At 38.8% G+C, this 18,083-nt stretch overlaps 2 protein-coding genes across 7 annotated transcripts in view; one reads left to right on the forward strand and one right to left on the reverse strand.

The window, feature by feature from the left end:
• Nucleotides 1–2,492, forward strand: part of LOC104145275 (sodium-dependent neutral amino acid transporter B(0)AT3) — a 28,478-nt gene extending 25,986 nt beyond the window's left edge. The window contains 2 exon segments of the mRNA XM_009676739.2: nt 844–1,006; nt 2,234–2,492. Coding sequence (XP_009675034.2) covers nt 844–1,006; nt 2,234–2,473 — 403 coding nt within the window. The 3' untranslated portion in view covers nt 2,474–2,492.
• A 7,223-nt stretch (nt 2,493–9,715) lies between these two features.
• Nucleotides 9,716–18,083, reverse strand: part of TERT (telomerase reverse transcriptase) — a 36,072-nt gene continuing 27,704 nt past the window's right edge. For 2 of the 6 annotated variants that reach the window (XM_068936276.1, XM_068936274.1), the window contains 4 exons: nt 17,986–18,047; nt 15,499–15,623; nt 14,998–15,135; nt 9,966–10,472 (listed from right to left, as the gene is read on the reverse strand). In XM_068936276.1, the coding sequence (XP_068792377.1) occupies nt 10,369–10,472; nt 14,998–15,135; nt 15,499–15,623; nt 17,986–18,047 (429 nt within the window). In that variant the 3' untranslated portion in view covers nt 9,966–10,368. The other 4 variants (XM_068936275.1, XR_011139819.1, XR_011139818.1 and 1 more) reach the window with 4 other exon arrangements.

Raw genomic sequence — 18,083 nt, forward strand, 5'->3', positions numbered from 1 at the left:
TGCAGGAGTAGCAATAAAATCTGGCTTCACATGCTACAGCACAGTCTGGATTCCACAGTACCTGTATTTTCTTTGGTGTGCTAGTATAACTATCATCTGTCTTTCCTCTTGGCTACTATGGAATATAAGCATAGTCAAATCACTTTTTTCCTGGTTCACGAGAATTTCTAATATCTCCAGTTGGATTAATAGAAGACAAATCTGACATATGAATACAGAAAAATCAGAATTCCTATTCCAGTTCACAAAACGTTTTCCAACTTGAAAGCTACACACATCATGTAACAAACTACCACATCCAGAACAACATATGTTGTTCTGCATTGTTTACTGCACATTTATATATGCAAAACTGTAAGAGGTATAAATAAAAGATCAGGTCAAATTCCAACTAGCTGCACTGACTGCAGAGGAAACGGGCTCAGGTTGCAGTAATTTTGTTTCTGAGCTGACTTGTTTTCATTTGGTGCTAGTTAATTTAGACTTCCTCCTAAGAAGCTATGTTGCCCCCTTGGCAATTTCATGGATTTTAAATGTTTAAGTTGTTTTACAGAGCTGCTAAACTATTTTGTTCACTTATTTGTGCTTAGAAAACTTAAGCCAGGTGCTCAGGTGATAAAACCAGACAGTTATATTCATCACTGGTAAGGATTTTGCTCCCTTAGTCCTACTTTATTGATGTTATTGTTTAATTGCATCTAAGGTAAGTTATTAAAGAAGGGTATGGAATAGAAAAGATTTAGGGAACTGCACCATGTGTTTACCTTATTAAAAAAAAATCAGAAGAGGGAAATTGTTACCACTTAGATCTGACATCACCATAAATTTGCCTCCTCTTAAAAGGTTCAGTAAAGATGTGAAATGGATGACTGGACGAAAACCAAATCTCTATTGGCAGATCTCATGGAAGTTTATTAGCCCTCTGCTCCTGCTAATCGTCTTTGTGGCCTTTGTAACTCTTCAGGTACAGAAGCCGCCAAGTTATGCAGCCTGGAACCCTAAATACGTACGTTCCCTAATATTTTCAACTTGTATATTGAAAGCCAGAGTTATATATTTTTCTCCCCATCGCATCCTTTAAGATCATCGCTACTTACTGCTACTTACTGCTTAGCTACCTAACGCATCCTGAAGTGATGGAATGCTTAGGGTGAGGAGCTTCCAGCATGCACAGATGTCACTGGGTTACAAATGCTGAAGGGCTTTCCCATTAATAGGGTTTCTTCTTGAGAAATCTTATACATATCACACACAGCTTTTCTTATAAATTAAGACGTGCAATGCAGAGAACTGTTAAAGTGAAATGTCTCACGGAAACACCACACTTGCATAACATTCAGAGGGAGCACAAATGTATGGGTACAGCTTTAAAACTGTACAACAGATGCTGGGGATGAAGACATTTCTCAGTGAGAACTACTAATATCACTGGAGCCTTGATGAACGTATGAACTTGTGACTTTGACTGGCAGACAGGGAGAGGGGCAGCAGTCCTAAAAGAGCATTGCTTAATTCAGCAGTGAAGACATATTAAAGCTGAAAACATTTGATCTGGATAGCATTGACTCACGTCAGTAGCAGTTTCTTGGATCCCTCTCAAGACATTTAAAATACACCCTATATATGGGTTTGAAGAATGCACAAGGGCAGAAAGTAACCTGCAGAGGAGTCACCCTCAAATAAGAGGTTGAACCTTCACAGGACAAATACATGCATGGACTAGTACTTCAAGAGAACACTCTCTGCTCCCAAACCACAGTAGCAGTTTATGTCCTGAACTCCATTATGTATCTGTCATCTCAAAATAAAACTCATAGGCATACACTTGCAGAAATTGAAATTTCTGGTATTATCATCGCTTCCTTGAAATCACCCATATAGATCTTCCCTTACTTGGCAAAGGGCATGCTTACTAACTGCTAAAACCAAGTAAGCTTTGAGTACTTACAAAACCAATCAGTTTAACCAGAGGAGGGTGAAAGTGTGATAACTCTTTGCACAGTCCCTAGGAGTATCTCACACTTCCAACTATACATCTTTGAGACTATAAAATAATTACAGCCACGTTTAGACTCACGACAAGGGTATCCAGAGGACACTGAATGCGATCGTGCAGCAAGAATAAAACTTCTGTTATCTTTAAGACAGCAACATAAGAAAATGCTTATGAAAATTGTAGCAAAAAAGTAAGTTCATCTCAAATATTTCTTTTACTTGGTTTCTATCTCCATAGAAAGATTTCCCTATGAAAGAAGAGAAAGTATATCCCCCTTGGGTACTGGCCATCTGTATGCTGTTAGCTGTCCTCCCTTGTATATTTGTACCTCTGGTAGCACTCCTCCATCTGATCAAACGAATGCTCGGAAGCAAGAACCCAAGTTCTGTGCCACCGGAAGTGTTTTCACGTCAGGAGGCTAACAGCAACTTTTCTTATCCAAAAAAATAAACACATGTTGCATCTATCTGTAAGTAAAAATGAGACAGTCTTTATGTTAGACATGATTAACTGCAGTATGGTATCACACAACTAACATGGTTTATGCAGTTCCTATGCTTACATTCAGTCACTACCACTCTATACACAGCACTGCTGTTTCCCTTCTTCATTTTCAACCAATTTCACACAGTTAACAGCTGAGTTAATCTTGTCCCTCCTACAACCTGTACTGAATCTTACATACCAACCAAGTATCAGCTCCGTTTCCTTAACCCTTTTCACACATTACCGATTTCATATCTCTCTCCAGCCACACCTTAAAATTGGAATGCCCGCTAGCACGCTCGCTCGCTCTCTCTCTCTCTCCCTTCACTTCTCTTCTAAATAAACAGTTTGTTCCTAGGGATCAACTAAAAATTAAAATACAAGCAGCCACAGTTTCATTCAGTGACCACCTCTTAGAGTTTTAGAATGGAAGCTCTTGAAGAGTGAGGACTCCTCTTGTTTACTATATCCTACTTCTTGTAAATCACTTTATGCAGTTAAATAGTAGTCATTTTATGATTATTCTATATTCTCATGTATTGCAAAGAGCAAAATAAAGCATTAGCAATCATAAGAATCTACAGTAAGTAAACCTGAATAATCAGATTTGCAAAAATATATTACCTCAGCACTGACAGCCCAGCCACAAACCGTTACAGATTTTAAAGCACACAGCATTCAATCATTACAGAACCCTAAGTGGTGAAACTGGATGTCAGCTACTTCATTTTTGCCTTACCAGAATTTATTGTCGAGGAAAAAACTGCAGGAATAAATGTCCTGTGACCTCACAGGTCAGGATATTACAAAAGTCCAAGAAAAATCACTGATGCTTCTGCAGATGTATACTATAAAAGCTGTTGATGATGGCACTGAAGACTTCAATTGCCACTTTGCACAGGATGCATCTCCAAATGGCTGGACACCGAGAGGTAGGAACTGAGGTGGTGACAGCTACCCTCTTCATCTGGAGGACTGGTTTCCAGATGTGGCGTGATGATCCTTGCAGCATTGGTACAAGCTACTGCCACAGAGCTTCAAAGGCAGCCTCTATATCCAAAAGTTTGATGCATGTTGCTAATTATCCTGGTCTATCAGATATCGCAGTCCTAGTGCTTGGCTCTCATCTCTCTGAAAGTTCCCTGAGCTGTGGCAAGGCTGTTCTTCACCACAGCCCATGGCAGGGACCTGTTCTGTAAAGCATTCCTCTTGCTGTCTGCTGTGTTGCTTCTCTCCACAAAAAAATGCAACTTATTACTGATCCTCAAGTAGTGTGGAAGTAGGTTTAGCTCTACCTCCTTTGCCACAGCCTGAGGGGTTACACCAATGGAAGACCCAAGTCAGAGGGCCACGTGAGGGCATGACCTAGACAAATAGAACAGGAAAAAGTAAGGCAGGGGACAGGGCCATTTCTGAAATGAAAACAACAGTAAAGGAGAGTTTTTGCAAATACTCTTCACTAGCGTTTGCTGGCGTGGGTATTGACCACTCATATCTTTCGTAGGGGGAGACAACAGCAAACTGCAGAGCCTAATAGGGAAGGCCATGCTGAGAACCAAAGGCTTGCAGGGCAGCCTTTTCTCTGACATAGCATCAAACCACTGTGAGTGGAGGTAGACCCTCTGGGCAAGACAACGTTTTAAATCGAAATGTCTTCACGTGACCACATCTTGAGTCACTGAACATGCCAGGAGCTTGAGGACAACTGCTTCAGCCCACTCACTCTTTTCAGTTACTGCTAAAAGAACAAACTGCTACTGAAAGCACAGCCTCTCTTTAGTGGGAAAGGTGTGCAGAAACAGGAAATAATGACTTGAAAAGAACAGACAACCTTTGTACATACGGCATTGACTCTTTCCTGCCCCCCTGAACTGTGCTAGCCAGTCTAATAAGAGAAATTAGATCTCCCCACTATTTCGTTCCTGGTTGCATCAACAACAGCATTACTGCTTTTGGTTGTTGAAGTCCTAGCTCTTGTTATAATATTAGAATACAAGCATAAACGCAAGAGGGCCTATTTTTAAAATACTTTCGAAAACTGCCGATTGTTTTAGAAGGGTTAATTCCTACAAGTGAGCTTAAGGGCATAAGCAAATAACAAATGAGAAAATCAGGCACACAACAGACAACTACCTGTCATAAATTAAATCTGAAAGGTGATGGTGATGAGTTAAAAAGGCTTCCATAAAGAATAAATAATTGCAATAGAATCAATACAACTGCAATTTTGAGCATATATTTATATATAGCTGTAACTACTTTTTAACCAGCTTAAAGTGCAGAGGTATACAGAGGCTCACGATATATTTGTCTCTATGAATATGGAGAGATGCCCACTAAAATCATATTTATAAAATGCATGTAGCAGGTTTAAACATTTTTGGGCAGAGATCTATCTCTAAAGAAAAACATACCCAACTAACATAGATGTGTTGAGAAAGAAATTAAACTACATATACAAGACTGAATTTCAGAGTCCATAAATCTACCTTGAGTCACTGTCAAGACACTCACAGGCACTTGAATTTTGAACTTCTTGACTTTTAAGCTGCTCCTTTCCATTCACCAGACGGGACACTTTGTGGATCACTGGATACAGTTCAGTCTGGGACAGTCAGAGGGAGGAAGAGATTCTTCATCTTCACTAACTACAACTGACAGTAAGGAAATGCACTAAGTAAAGTTACTGTTTAGCCAAAGCAGGCATGTAGAAAATGTGGTAAGTAACTCTTCCAAGAACTTTGCTTTCCTGTTCTCAGTGCGCTTTTGATGTGACCTCCACTAAAATTCCTGTACCAAATGTAGCCTTATTACAGTAAAATTAAGGCTACAAAAGTTTTATATCCTATGTATATGAAGCATAGCATCTTACAGGGATTTCTCTCTTGAATAACAGGACAGACTTTACTACTTGAGTAAGTGTGTGCCTGCAAGCATGAATCTGAATCTGTGTCAGTGTCTTACATTTTAAGCACTATTTCTGCTCCCTATCCTCCCAGTCTTACATCTGCAGATCACATGAGATCTTCTTTGCCTAATACTCTACCATGAACTCATACTGTCCTGACAGATGAGTCTTTTTCAAAACTGTTTTCCCTCCACCACTGTGCTAGAATTCTCCAGGCTGTAAGTACAAAGTGGATTCTTCAGGGGGGAAATCTACAAGGGACACATATAGATACTAGCTTGAGGTCAGCCTCAAGCAGAACCCTTAGCCCTAAGATAGATACTTGAGCTCCTTAATACAAATACAGATAAAAGGAAAAAGCCTCAAAAAGAGCCCTGCAACAACCCCCTAAAAAAAGGAGCATTGCAATTATACCCAAACAATAAATACAGAAAAGCTATAAGAGAAGAGCATAGGCTTTCTGGAACATATGCAGTTCTCTATGTTGCAGAATTTGACACCTAACTCAATTTGAGATGCACAGTCCATAATCCTCTCCCAAAAGGAGGCAAAGGGGAGGAAGATGGGCTTGTCTGAAGCATGTGGATGCTACGATTTCTTCTAGAAGGGCTGATGCCAAATTTCTCCCTTCCTGCCCTACAGAGAGATACTTTAAAAAAAGATATTCAGCCCTATCACTTTTCCTCCCCAAAGCAGCCCAAATAAAGTCTATGGCAGGCTGACCCAGAACAAGGTTACACTGAGTGGCTTAGCTCTCATCAATCTTGCCTTCTCCTAAATATTGAGGCAATCTTAGCATCCCCAAGTCTTTTGCAACTTTCCCAGCTTTCTTAATGATTGTTGAAAATCCTCAGTAAAGGTTCAGAGTGCTCCTCAGCAAATTCTTTCAATATTTCCAGGGTAGTGTTTCATGTCAGCAGTTGCTGTTTAACATACTGCCTTATTACAATAGACTAGAAAATATTTTACTATCATGATGCATTGCTATTTCTTTAAGAACAGCTTTTTCCAGAAGTAACATTTATTGAGTATTTCTACGTTCTTTACAGTATAGACTATTCATTTTAGAGCACTACCTTTTTGCTATTGCTGTGTTTCAATCTATTCCCTACACATATGCTCACGGCTTCCCCCCCCCCCCAACTGTCCTGAGCTATACCAGCAAGAAAAATTATACATTAGTTGCCTGTACAGACTGTCAGCTTTTCTCAAAATTTCTAATTTTTCCAGTTGCTAAACACATCGTAGTTTTGGTGTTATTTTCACTTGCCTTCTTAAATGGAAGATATTTTAAACCAAAATAGTCATCTTTTTTGATTTCAGAATTTTATTTGGCCTTGTTTACCTTGTGAAGCTGTTGCCTTCAGAAACACCAGATATTATTTAAAGCTGACGCATTAGCAAGTAGTTCTGGGGGAAAAAGGCAAAAAGATGTGCTTAGAGAGCTGCAAGGGTTACACTTAAGGCATTTCTACAAAATTGCACCTACAATTGAGAAAGCATTTGTAGTCTATGCCACTAGAACGTTGCAGTACAAAGTAAAAACGGGCTTACCCTACCTACCAACCAAATTTACATTTCCTGCATTCCTTAATGCAATAATAATCTACATGTAGTACATGGAAAGACAGATGAGTCTAATGTTAGTTGGAACAGGATGAAACATAAAGAGGAAAAAGTAAATGGAAAATGGGAAAATCTCTAACATTAAAGCCTGGAAAACAGAAGGAGAAAGTTAAAGGATACAGAGCTGAAGTTCTACATTAAAGCTTCTCAATAATAAGATTTCTGTGTTTAAGTGTTGTCAGTCAGGAAGGTATTAATAGAGAAGCAGAATCTGTCAAGAAAGGAGGAACTGAAGTGGAAACTGGTAGACCATCAGGAATATACTTACCAGTGAAGAGCTGCAGTGAAGAGGAGGAAAGCCCTGAATGCCACTTAGGGAAGAATCAGTAGATCTAATTTAAGTAGAAGATGCCCTAAGACTACTCTCTGTAATTATACAGAGGAACAGAGAAACCAGACCAGGACACAGCGCATGCAATAGCTGTAAAGAAGCATGAAGGTGCCCATTGACCTCAGAGCTTGACCCCAAAATTACCAGCAACTCTACTTGCTTCTGACAGCATAACCACTTTCGACATTATCTCCTAAGACTTGTAAATATTTAAATATTTGAAAATTAGAAGGAAATGGTTCAAATAACCCCAAATTTGCACCAGCTCTATTCCAAACTTGTCTTCCAGCACACTACTCTTTTTAAAGAGGACTCCCTTCCACACATAAAATTCAGAACACTGATTATTTAAATCAGCTATTTGGCTTGATGAGAAGACTGCATCTGAAACCCCCTATAAGATGCTTATCTCTCTCTCCTCCAAAAAGTCTCAAAAACAATAAAACCCAAAATGCCTGTAGCAAGGACAGCATTCTGCCACCTCATTAGACATACTACTGCCTAGGAAAGGACTCTTTATTAGGGACAGGTAACGAGAACACAAGAGAAGTGGTGTACTACAACTATGTACCATACTAGTTTCAAAGCTGTGGAGTAAAGTAGTATTTTCATTTAGAAAATGATTTGCAGGCTATATAGGAAAGTGGAAGCAGGATGAAGAAGTGCTAGAAATGGAACCTTGTTCTGAGCCTTCAGGTAGAAATAGCTCCATTCTTTTCTAGAAGGGAGCATGCTGAAAGACATTAAGATTTCCAGTCTCTAACACTAATGTTTTAATAAAACATGATAAATAGAACAAGGTATGTCTTGGCACACACACACACACACACAGAAAAGTCTGAACTTGCATCAAACTTAAAGGCTTAGAAATAAATTACTCATAATTGTCATGTTCTTGGAAGGGGGGAGAGAGGTTTTCTTCTAATTCTCTCCAGCCAGCTACTTGCAATGGTTTCTGCAACAGTGACAGATTCAGCACAGTTCTTGCTCCAGTTTTCCACTCTCGATATGCAGGACACTCTTTTGATCATCCTGGAAGCTTGCCTTGAGACTGCTCTTCACTGCAGAAAGGTTCCCTGCTCTTTCCACATGCCCATGGGCTTGTGAGATTATCTTTCAGGTTGCCCAAGCCTCTATTCCAGATAGTTCTTCAAAACTGGCGTGCTTGTTTGCTCTCAGGAAAGTGTTAGTCTGTTCAGCCTCCTCCTTTTCAGAAAGCTTATCCAGTGACCACAACAAAATAAACATATGTTCCTCCTTACTGCTGCCCACCAACACAGCCACCTCTAACATGACCTAAAATATGCACAGGGCTTGTGCCATAAGTGGTAAAGTCAAAATTTGTACCACCTGTGTCTACGTAAAGTCTTACATAGCACAGCAGAAGAGAGGAAAAGAAGCAGGTGGGAAGGAATGAACAGCTGAAGAAAGTCTGAGACAGGAATGAATAGCCAGAGGTAGGAATGGCTCCTTCTGAAGTGTAACAAGTTTTCCAGATGCTCAAAACTCATTCCTGTTATGGCCTTGTTGGAGTATCTGGCTGCCACAACATGTTCCAGCAAACTAAGCCTGAATCCCTCCTCTACTGCCAGGCCTCTCTCATGCCCCTTTGTCCATTTTGCTGTTTTCCCACCCCAGTATCACTGCAAGATATTCAGGAGAGGGGTAGCCAAATGTTTCAGTTGCTGGCTGGGGTGTTACTGGACGGATTTTCATTTGCTCTCTACTTTAGTAGGGGTGATAGTTCTACAGCTATTTTCTTTTTAATTTATTTTTACAGAGTCACTACACAGCAAAGAAAGCTGTATGAATGACTCCGTATGTATTTGATGATTTAAATTGAGCTATGATGTTAAACGTACACACTACAATACTGCAAACTGCCTTTTAAGAGCTGTATTACTGATCCCAGTTATCCAGGACAACTGCCCGTGTGGTGGTATTCTGTTATTCTTTGAAAACATCAGCTAGGTAATGCTGCCTATGTCGTGTTTCACTCCAGTAAAGCATCTTCCATTTGCTTTGAGAAAACCTCCCATTAGCTGCTATATGTAGCCTATAACAGAGACAGAAAATTCATAATAAAACTAGTTTGCATTAGAACTACGCAAATTCAGCATGCAAGTCTGGAGGAAAAAACCTATGGGCAGGCTTATCAGAGCAGTCATAGGGCAGAATTCAGCCCTGTACATCATGCCAACACCAGTGCTAGATAGCACCTTCAGTAACTTTATGAGGCCAAAGATAAGCCTAAATAAAGAACAGGAAATGCAAATAGAGGAGTAATCTACTCAGTATCTTATCTGATGAAGGACTTGGATGCCTCTTGGTTTTGTAGGTATAAATGCAGCACCGTGATTCTGCATATTATTTTTTATTACAAATATCAGCAAGTGCTCAAAATATGTTAAATATACTTTAAACATACCCAGCTTTTGTGTTGAAATTTTGGCTTATATTTGTTGTGTTCTTCAAGGCATAAAATCTCTAACATGAACATCTTGCCAGGCAGAGCCATGAAACACATTTACTCTGTGCAGATAAGCGTCTTTCCAGACAGAGCTCAGCTGCAAGGGATGTTGAGGATTATTTTATAATAAAGGTATGAGTCAAGCATGTATTATTGCAATTATCCAGACAATTTATTATAAAGTAGTCTGCAATGCAGAGCAGCAGAGAACAGTTTTGCAAAAACACACACTGTTGTACGTATGAAAGCTGATCGGTTTGTACAGGAGATAATTTAAAGATGTCTTCATCAAGAATGTGGGAATTGTTGAAGGAAACAAAGTCAATTACTTCAAACAAACAGCCAGTGAAATTGTAGGAAAACACAGACAAGAAGATATTAACAAAAACATTTACTGTTCTTAACCACTTGTGCGATATCTGAGAAACAAATACGGGAAATTTCTGAGTAAAGTTGCTTTAAGCCCGCCCTACCAAAATAAACTGCAAAGATCTAAATTACATAGCATTTGTTTTTAAACTCAGAAAGATTACGAAGTAAACCTTAATCAATTAGTCCAAGATAGCTTTGAAGTCTTGACAAAGAGATGGTTCTGTCACTGTCTTCAGTAGTGCCATAGTATCCTTTGGGATCCTCCTGAATAGCTGCATTTTACCTATAAAAATATCACAAACAATAAATTGTGAGTAACAACTCCATATTAGGGAAAAGGCTAAAAAGTTAACATTTTCATGAAATCAATACTAGCTCAATGCAATTAAAAAAGGTATGAGCAACATCTGTAATATGGGGATAAAAAAGGAAAAAAATCATAGCAAAATATGCTGTTCTCATTCTGCCCTTGAACCAAGCAGACAACTGCTAGTGAATAAAAGGGTTAAAAGCATATGCTAAAACATTAACAAACTAAGGAAAAAATCAAGGAGTAAATTCCTCCTCCTATATGTATATAAAAAAATAAATAACACTTTGTTTGCATCTAAGAATTTTAAAGATTTTTGGAAAAGTTAAGATCATTTTCTCAATAACTATATGCACCCCAAAAAGCTGTCTGTCAAGGGATAGTTATTTTAAAAGATCCTATTTTAAACAATGCTTAGGAAGAGGGACAGGTCGTTATTTGCTACTGCTTATTTTCGGCAGGAAATTATTCCCAAATTACTGTTTTCTTCTCCTCTACTTTCAGTATGGCATCAAAGGAGCTTAGCTTTGGAACTCGCATATTTAAAACAAAACAGCACCCGCACACATGAAGAATGCACCTTTTGCTGAAACATGGGCAACAGCAATTCTCCTCACCATATTTCTTGGTTAGAGAAGACAAGTTAATTGGAAAGCCACCCTTAGAAAATGCTAAAGACTAAATGAGGGTCTTAAATCAGGAATCAAAGTTTTATAACACGACATAATTTTGAAATACAGGAGGTAAGTGAAGCCTATGGTCAACAGAATTAAAGACAATAAAAAGGAGTTTTTAAAGATTAGGAAGAACATTTTAAATCCTAGCAACAGTTTAAGTCAGTTACCTAAACAGAGTTGGTGAAATTGTCAATGATGTAGAAAGACAGAAGTGCTCAATAAACATTTGTTCTGTATTTGGAAAGGAGACAGATGTATTTATATCTTATCATGATAAGAAAAGACTCTTGATCCCTTCCCCAATGGTCATAATAGGAAGGATGTTAAACAGTAACTGTTTAAAATACTTAACTCGGAAGAATGACGACAACTTGTTCTGAAGAGCCATTGATGTTGATATTTAACAAGTTTTGGAATACTGGAAAGACCCTCCTCCCTCAAAACCTGTGAGCTTGATATTGATTCCAAAGGAAAGTAATGAAAAGGCACGTACAGGGACACAAATAAAGAATTAAGTTTATATCAATTGCTGTCAGACGTTATGATCTTACGGGAGGAATAGGTTTTATGATAGCTGATACAATCTCCAAAACAACAGAAAGAGTAGTTGTTAATAGCACCTGTGTTGACTTACCAGACTTGGTTATCTCTGTGCTGCAGATTGCTGTGCAATAGAGATACGGAACTAACTTTACTTTACAGGAGCACATGGGAGAACCAATGACTGCTGCCACAGCTACTCTGACATCTACATATGCTAACCTGAGTTCCAGAAGTAAAATAGTGCCTAAAATAGTGTTTAAAATTGGCTCTGGTATCTCTACATTATGCTTAGCTCTGTGGTTATCTTTTCTACAGCATGACGTTCCAATTACAATATAACATTACACAGAAATGAATGTGCTGCAGGCCAAAAACACTGATCAGACTGAATAGAAAAATATCTATAAATGCATTTTAAAATGGATTTTTAGTGGGTTCCTGCAGGATTCCACCCAATGTTATTCAGTATCTTAATAAGTTTATTTGGAAGAGGATACAAATGTAAACAATATGCACATTCAGGGGCCTGAAAAATAGTCTTTATCAGGATAGACTTTAATTTAGCCTCCCTCTTAACAGAGAAAACAGCAACTAAGAGAAACAACTTCACAGAAAGATGAAAAATTAAGAGGCACCTATTAGTTCAAAGGTGAGGCTCACAAGAACACAGCACTGGCCTGAAAACCCACCTAAGACTGAGAACTGCTCAAAAGAACTCCGTGGCCTGGGGTGACGTGAGGGTTCCCAGTGCACCCTTCCTCTACATCTATACTGCTCCTTAAAACAGTAATGGAGCAAGCACAAGCACTTTCCATCCATCCTGCTTAACAGTGGGCACACAATGAAAAGAGCTCTGGATCATGCTAGCCAGTACTCTCCAAAACCATCAGCTCCTTAACCATACCTGAGGATATGTGCCAGAGGCCACTCTTAAGAGGAAGCATAAAGAAAAATCTGCATAAGGTTTGACTTACTCCACATTACAGTCCTTCCTCATTACTCCCGCAGGCTTCCTAGCGATCAAACAGCCCCGCAGGCCTTCCATGCTGCACCTTTGGCATACAACCCTTACGCTTAACTTCATACTGCGAAAAGACCACTCAGAGGAGCTGCAACACAGCCCTTGTATTTCAGACACGCTATGCTGAGAAAAGGCTCACACCTAAAATGATGTTATATCTTAGGGCCACCACAAGTACTCCAAGGGAAACAGTTGATGCACACAGTGTGCCGTAGTGCCAGCGAACAGTGTCCAGCTCTTCTTAGCTGCATAGGCATCTCTTCTAAAACCCAGGGGATAAAAGGGAAATTCTTCTTTCAATAAAAGAAGCATTTTTTAACTTGTCTTTGGACCTTTCCTGACCCACCTCCAGGATACACAAGTATGGTGCATTTTAATAGTTTTCCGCCAAAATTTAGTAAGTCAGGTTATTCAGTTTCTGCAAGGGGCATTCTTGCTAAAGGATCCAACTGACAGAAAGTCAACTCTCCCCTCTTGGGTACGGGACCGCACATATAGACCAACAAGTTTCATGTCAGTATTGCAGTTCGGCAAGTGGCTGTGATGGTACAACAGAAGGAACCTAGTGGGACCTCATAGATAGGGAAGACATTTTATTACACAAACTGGGAAAGATTTCAAACCCCCTTCCCAGTCCATTCCTCCTCATAGCCATGGTGGTATGGACAGCACAGATTCTGCTTTTATGGTATATACACATATACGTGAAAGATAAATTCTGCTGAACAAGAGAGCTTTCTGGGGTTGCACTCGTGCCCTGAACGTACTGTAGGTCACAACAGCAAAGGACACGCACAGAGGATGGGGGAGCTTCAATTTGTATCATGTTCCCTCGGCTGAAGTTCCGCAGAGCAAGACCCTCGGCACTAGAAATGGAAACTCATATGCAAACTCCACACGGATCTTAGAGAACTGACATGACTCTCAAGCAGTTATCCTACAGAGCTTAACTAGTGCAGTCTCTGCTCACTTCTCCAGTTTTGGCTCGCAGTATTTAGCTGGCAGCCACCTCCTTCCCACTGGGAGGATGGCCTGCTTCTCTCCCTCTGCTTCTAGAAAGGCTGAACTGGCTTCTCAGCAACAGTAAGCAGAAAATGTGCCTTTCTTCTTGGTATCACTGAATAATTCTCTAGGAGAAGCTACTGGAGTTCTGCTCAGGACAGAAAGTGCAGAGGACATGTTCGTGTCTGTCAGAAATGAGCTTGCTGCAATCCCAACTGTCAGTTGGTTTCCCTAAGAAACGTTCCAGCGTTCACACTCACACTGCACCAGGAAAAGTGCGCGTGCACCCTGGCTTTTTCTGTGGGCCTTTGATAAGGAAGGAAATGCTTCTTTCCAGTAAGAGAGCTGCTCTCTTTTCAGTGCAGTCTTAGCACTGGTACCAAGCTGGTGATACCATTAGACCAGCTAGTTACCCCAGTCCAGTAGGGGTTACTCTGGAATCAGAGTGAAGAATTTTTCAGTGTTACAAAATAAGCCCAAGTAATATCTTATTCAGAATGCTTAATAACACAGTCAGAGCTGAGACCTTTGGAGCAGTTCCTGCATCTGGTCTTCACTGGGGCTAAATTCAACAGCAGTTCTGACCTCTTCAGAAAAAACTACGGATGTTCACTTTTAATACCTCAGGATTCAAATTTCTATGATTTCCATGGTTGGCCTGGGATCTGATCACACATCTTGTCCAGGACAAGGGCGTACCCCAGAGGCCAGCCTTGTCCACTGACAGCTTTTTTCATCGAGTGGAGAGCTAAAGAAATTTGCCAACACCGCTCAACTTGATTGTGATACAACACATACAGTGCACTGAATACAGGGCTTCTGCCTCAAAGCCAGTGGTCCTCAGTGTCACTTTTTTTTTTTTTTGGGTAAGAGTTTATATTGTGGGAGGAAGTTATTTAATTGCCAGTTACTTTTTATTTTTTAAACAGAAACCTGAACATTCATTTTTCATTTAATTCAACCGGGTGAGAATTTTTATATGATTAATGCAAGCATATTAAGCTTTTTGAATTGTACAAACACATTGAGCACCAAATAACAATAAGTGTCCCTTAAACAGAACAAGGCTATAGAACATGCAGTGCTGAAACAACATACCATTTTGATTTACTTACTTAAGCATATGTGGATTTGATTAATATGGCCTGTACATTTTAGAAAAACATTTTATGAAAAGAAAACTTAAGAATTCTTTGAATTCTAAGTTTCATTACAACTGACCGTATTTAAGATGTAAAAGCAATAGAATACTCACATATTTTTAGGGGCTTAAGTAGGCATTTGTAAATAACCTTGTGGTTTGCCAGCTTGACAGTGAAGGCATGATAGCAAAGCCATTCTGCTGCCTCAGATGGAAACACACCAGATGCACCTTTGCTACCTAGAGGAATCCCTACAGACAAAACAAAAGATGTTATTGAAATGACGTGTATTCAGAAGTATGCGCATCCCCTCCCCACTTTCTATAAAATCACTCCAAGATTTTTTTTTTTAAAAAAACTAAAACCATAAACAGTCAATGAAGTACATGAGAGCAGCAGGCAACTAAAAAAGAAAATCTGAAACATTTTAGTATTTTCAGGAAATGGAGTTTCAGAAAACAAGTACACTTACTGTGACCCCCTACTATCCACTCCACATTTTTTTATTCTGGATCTTTATCTCAGAATAACATGATCTAGACATTCAAGTTTTGTTTTGTTTTTAAGAAAAAATAAATGAATTAAGTTATTTCATTGCCATTAACATACTATACCTGCATTTTTGGCTTTCAGGATAGAATAGCAGCATGACGCAGTTTCAGAGATAATCCTTAGGAAGAAATAAGGATTGTTTCTAACTTGCTGGTTAAAGGGAAGTTGGAGAACACATGCATGGAACCTGTTCATAAAAAGAACCTATTTAATTACAAGTCACTTGCAATTTAACGTGAAAGTACAATTTCATACCTTAAGCACTATACAACATTTAAAAGCACCAGATAGCCTTTAGCTATACCTACAATGTTAGCATATGACACCTCTCCTAAATACAAACCCGAGGAGTCTCAGATGCATAAGATCTCTCTTTATAAAATCTCTTCTGAAGACAATGATTGTCTTATGCTCTGGGAAAGTTACACTCCCTCATTGATGCCATGTCACAGACTGCAGAGTCACAGAATATGCACATGAAAGAGTGTGACGGAAAGAAAGAAACATACCCTGTTCTTCAGGTGGGCAGATCTCCAAATGATCTAGTGCTCCACAGGCCAGGATCCCCACTCTTTCGTCTAACTGGAAGCCAATTCTATGCAAATGAGTTATATTGTACACTCCCTTACACCTCTTTATTAAGATATTTTAAAACTGTTGGCTATTTTGCTTGCTTCAGACTCTGGCATTACAACCATGCTTATGCTGAACATATTCAATAATTACAATAACTGATTTGTATTGTAATTACTCAATGTATATACCTATGTAGTTTGTTAATACAGCAAAAACAGAATTTGAAGCGGTTACTTCAAAATATGTAGTGTATAAACATAATTACTGCACTAGATCATAGAACACTGAATTAGTGGTTTGCCTGCTGTTAGCACAGTGAACAGATTTGTATGTGAATTCTGACATAAAGACCTTTGTAAGGGTAAGAAAAGTGTTACTATAAAAGCAAACAGAAATAATTTTAAATAATCACGCATATCGCAGCAGGAAGGGAGGGAGAATTAGAAGTCATCCACAGCACAAGGTTTAAAAGAGTTTTGAAGGCATCAGGCATTAGACATGAGAATAACACAAATGGGGTGAATGCAGACCAAGCTGAATTTAAGAATAGAACTTAAAATCCCACTTCCTAACAAGTGCATCATAGAACACAAGTATGTGTCATCTTAAGTTGCCTACTAGCCTTGACAAGAGAAGCCAAGACAGACCAATATAGCAACTATGATTGAAACATAACCGCTAAACAATATAAAAAGATAGTTTTCTACAATTACTCACTGTGTTACAGACAGGAGAGAGGGAGAAAACCAACAATAACAAAATTCCAAACGCTACAAAGATATCTGAACAAGCTGATTGCCTTTATGAATTTTCTGCAACTCCAGTTTTTATGGAATCACGTATTAGAAAGAATATACGAGACTCCAAGGCCTCTATAAATCTTGAAAGCAAGCTTGAATACCAATACAAAGGTTCTACATAGCAAATAAATTGCAAGGTAAAACTGTACAAGGTCTCCAGCAACAGAATTACATGACCTGATTTTTGTAGAGAGGGAAACACCTCTTAAACTCTTCGTTGTTAAAGAAACAAACAAAAAATTCCCCTCTTAATGGATTCTGATTTGAGCCACAAATCAGAGGAAATAAGAAAACGACTGTTTTTATCTTCTGGCATTTGGAAATAACTGATAACAAGATTCATGAGCTTGAACAGGAAATGTGAGGAATACAGTATGACCACATGCCAATTATCTCCTGTTGTCATCACTCAGATTGGGTGGAACTAAAAAGGACTTATTAGAGCACGATAATGATCAGGTAACAACACCAAGCATCCACCAGAAAGTTTGAAAAGAATAGTTTTAGACCTGTGAGGCAAGGTGCTTCTTGGTCTTTATACTACTCTTTATTCATGGGATTTTTCTATACTACTTGGTATTGCTAATCATACAAAATTTTTGATTCCCTGAGATTAAAATATTTTCTGAAATTGCTTATCAGTTTTGATTCCTTTCCATTGATCCTTGTTCAAAAGGTTCATTTCAAGAAAAAATTCAAAAAAACCCAAACAACTAGACTTTACCAGTTATGAAGCAAGTAAGAAATTATCAGCAGTTAAGAAACTGCAACTTGGAAGAACGATACCTCACTTAAAGCAAAGTAATACAGGTCAAAGTTCCACATAATTTTGATAGATACAAAGTTCTAAATACACATTGGTTAATGAGCAATTAGCTTTCTAGTCTTCTTTCTGGAGCAAAACACATAGCTTTTCTTGAGGTCTGCTGTAAATACCCAAAGACATTAGAAAACCATTAAGTGAAGTGTCACTTAAATACAAAGAGCAGCATAATGCTATATCCTGAATTATATAACATTATGTAAAAATAGTCTTGAAACAAGAATAATGCAACTTACTAAAATTTACCACTGCACAATTTTATGGCATACTGTTTGCAAATCCATAGCTCCTCCACGTGTCAAGATACAGTACTGAAACACTCACAGTTACTGCAAAAGACAGTGACCTACCTGTAAGCCTGAAGTAAAAATATCTTATAGATGTTAATGAAAACTGTTCTAAGGCTGTTGATCTAGAACAGAACAGAAATAAAGCTATAGAAATGTTT

This window comes from Struthio camelus, chromosome 2 (genome assembly GCF_040807025.1).
Source record: "Struthio camelus isolate bStrCam1 chromosome 2, bStrCam1.hap1, whole genome shotgun sequence".
NCBI classification, from domain to species: domain Eukaryota; kingdom Metazoa; phylum Chordata; class Aves; order Struthioniformes; family Struthionidae; genus Struthio; species Struthio camelus.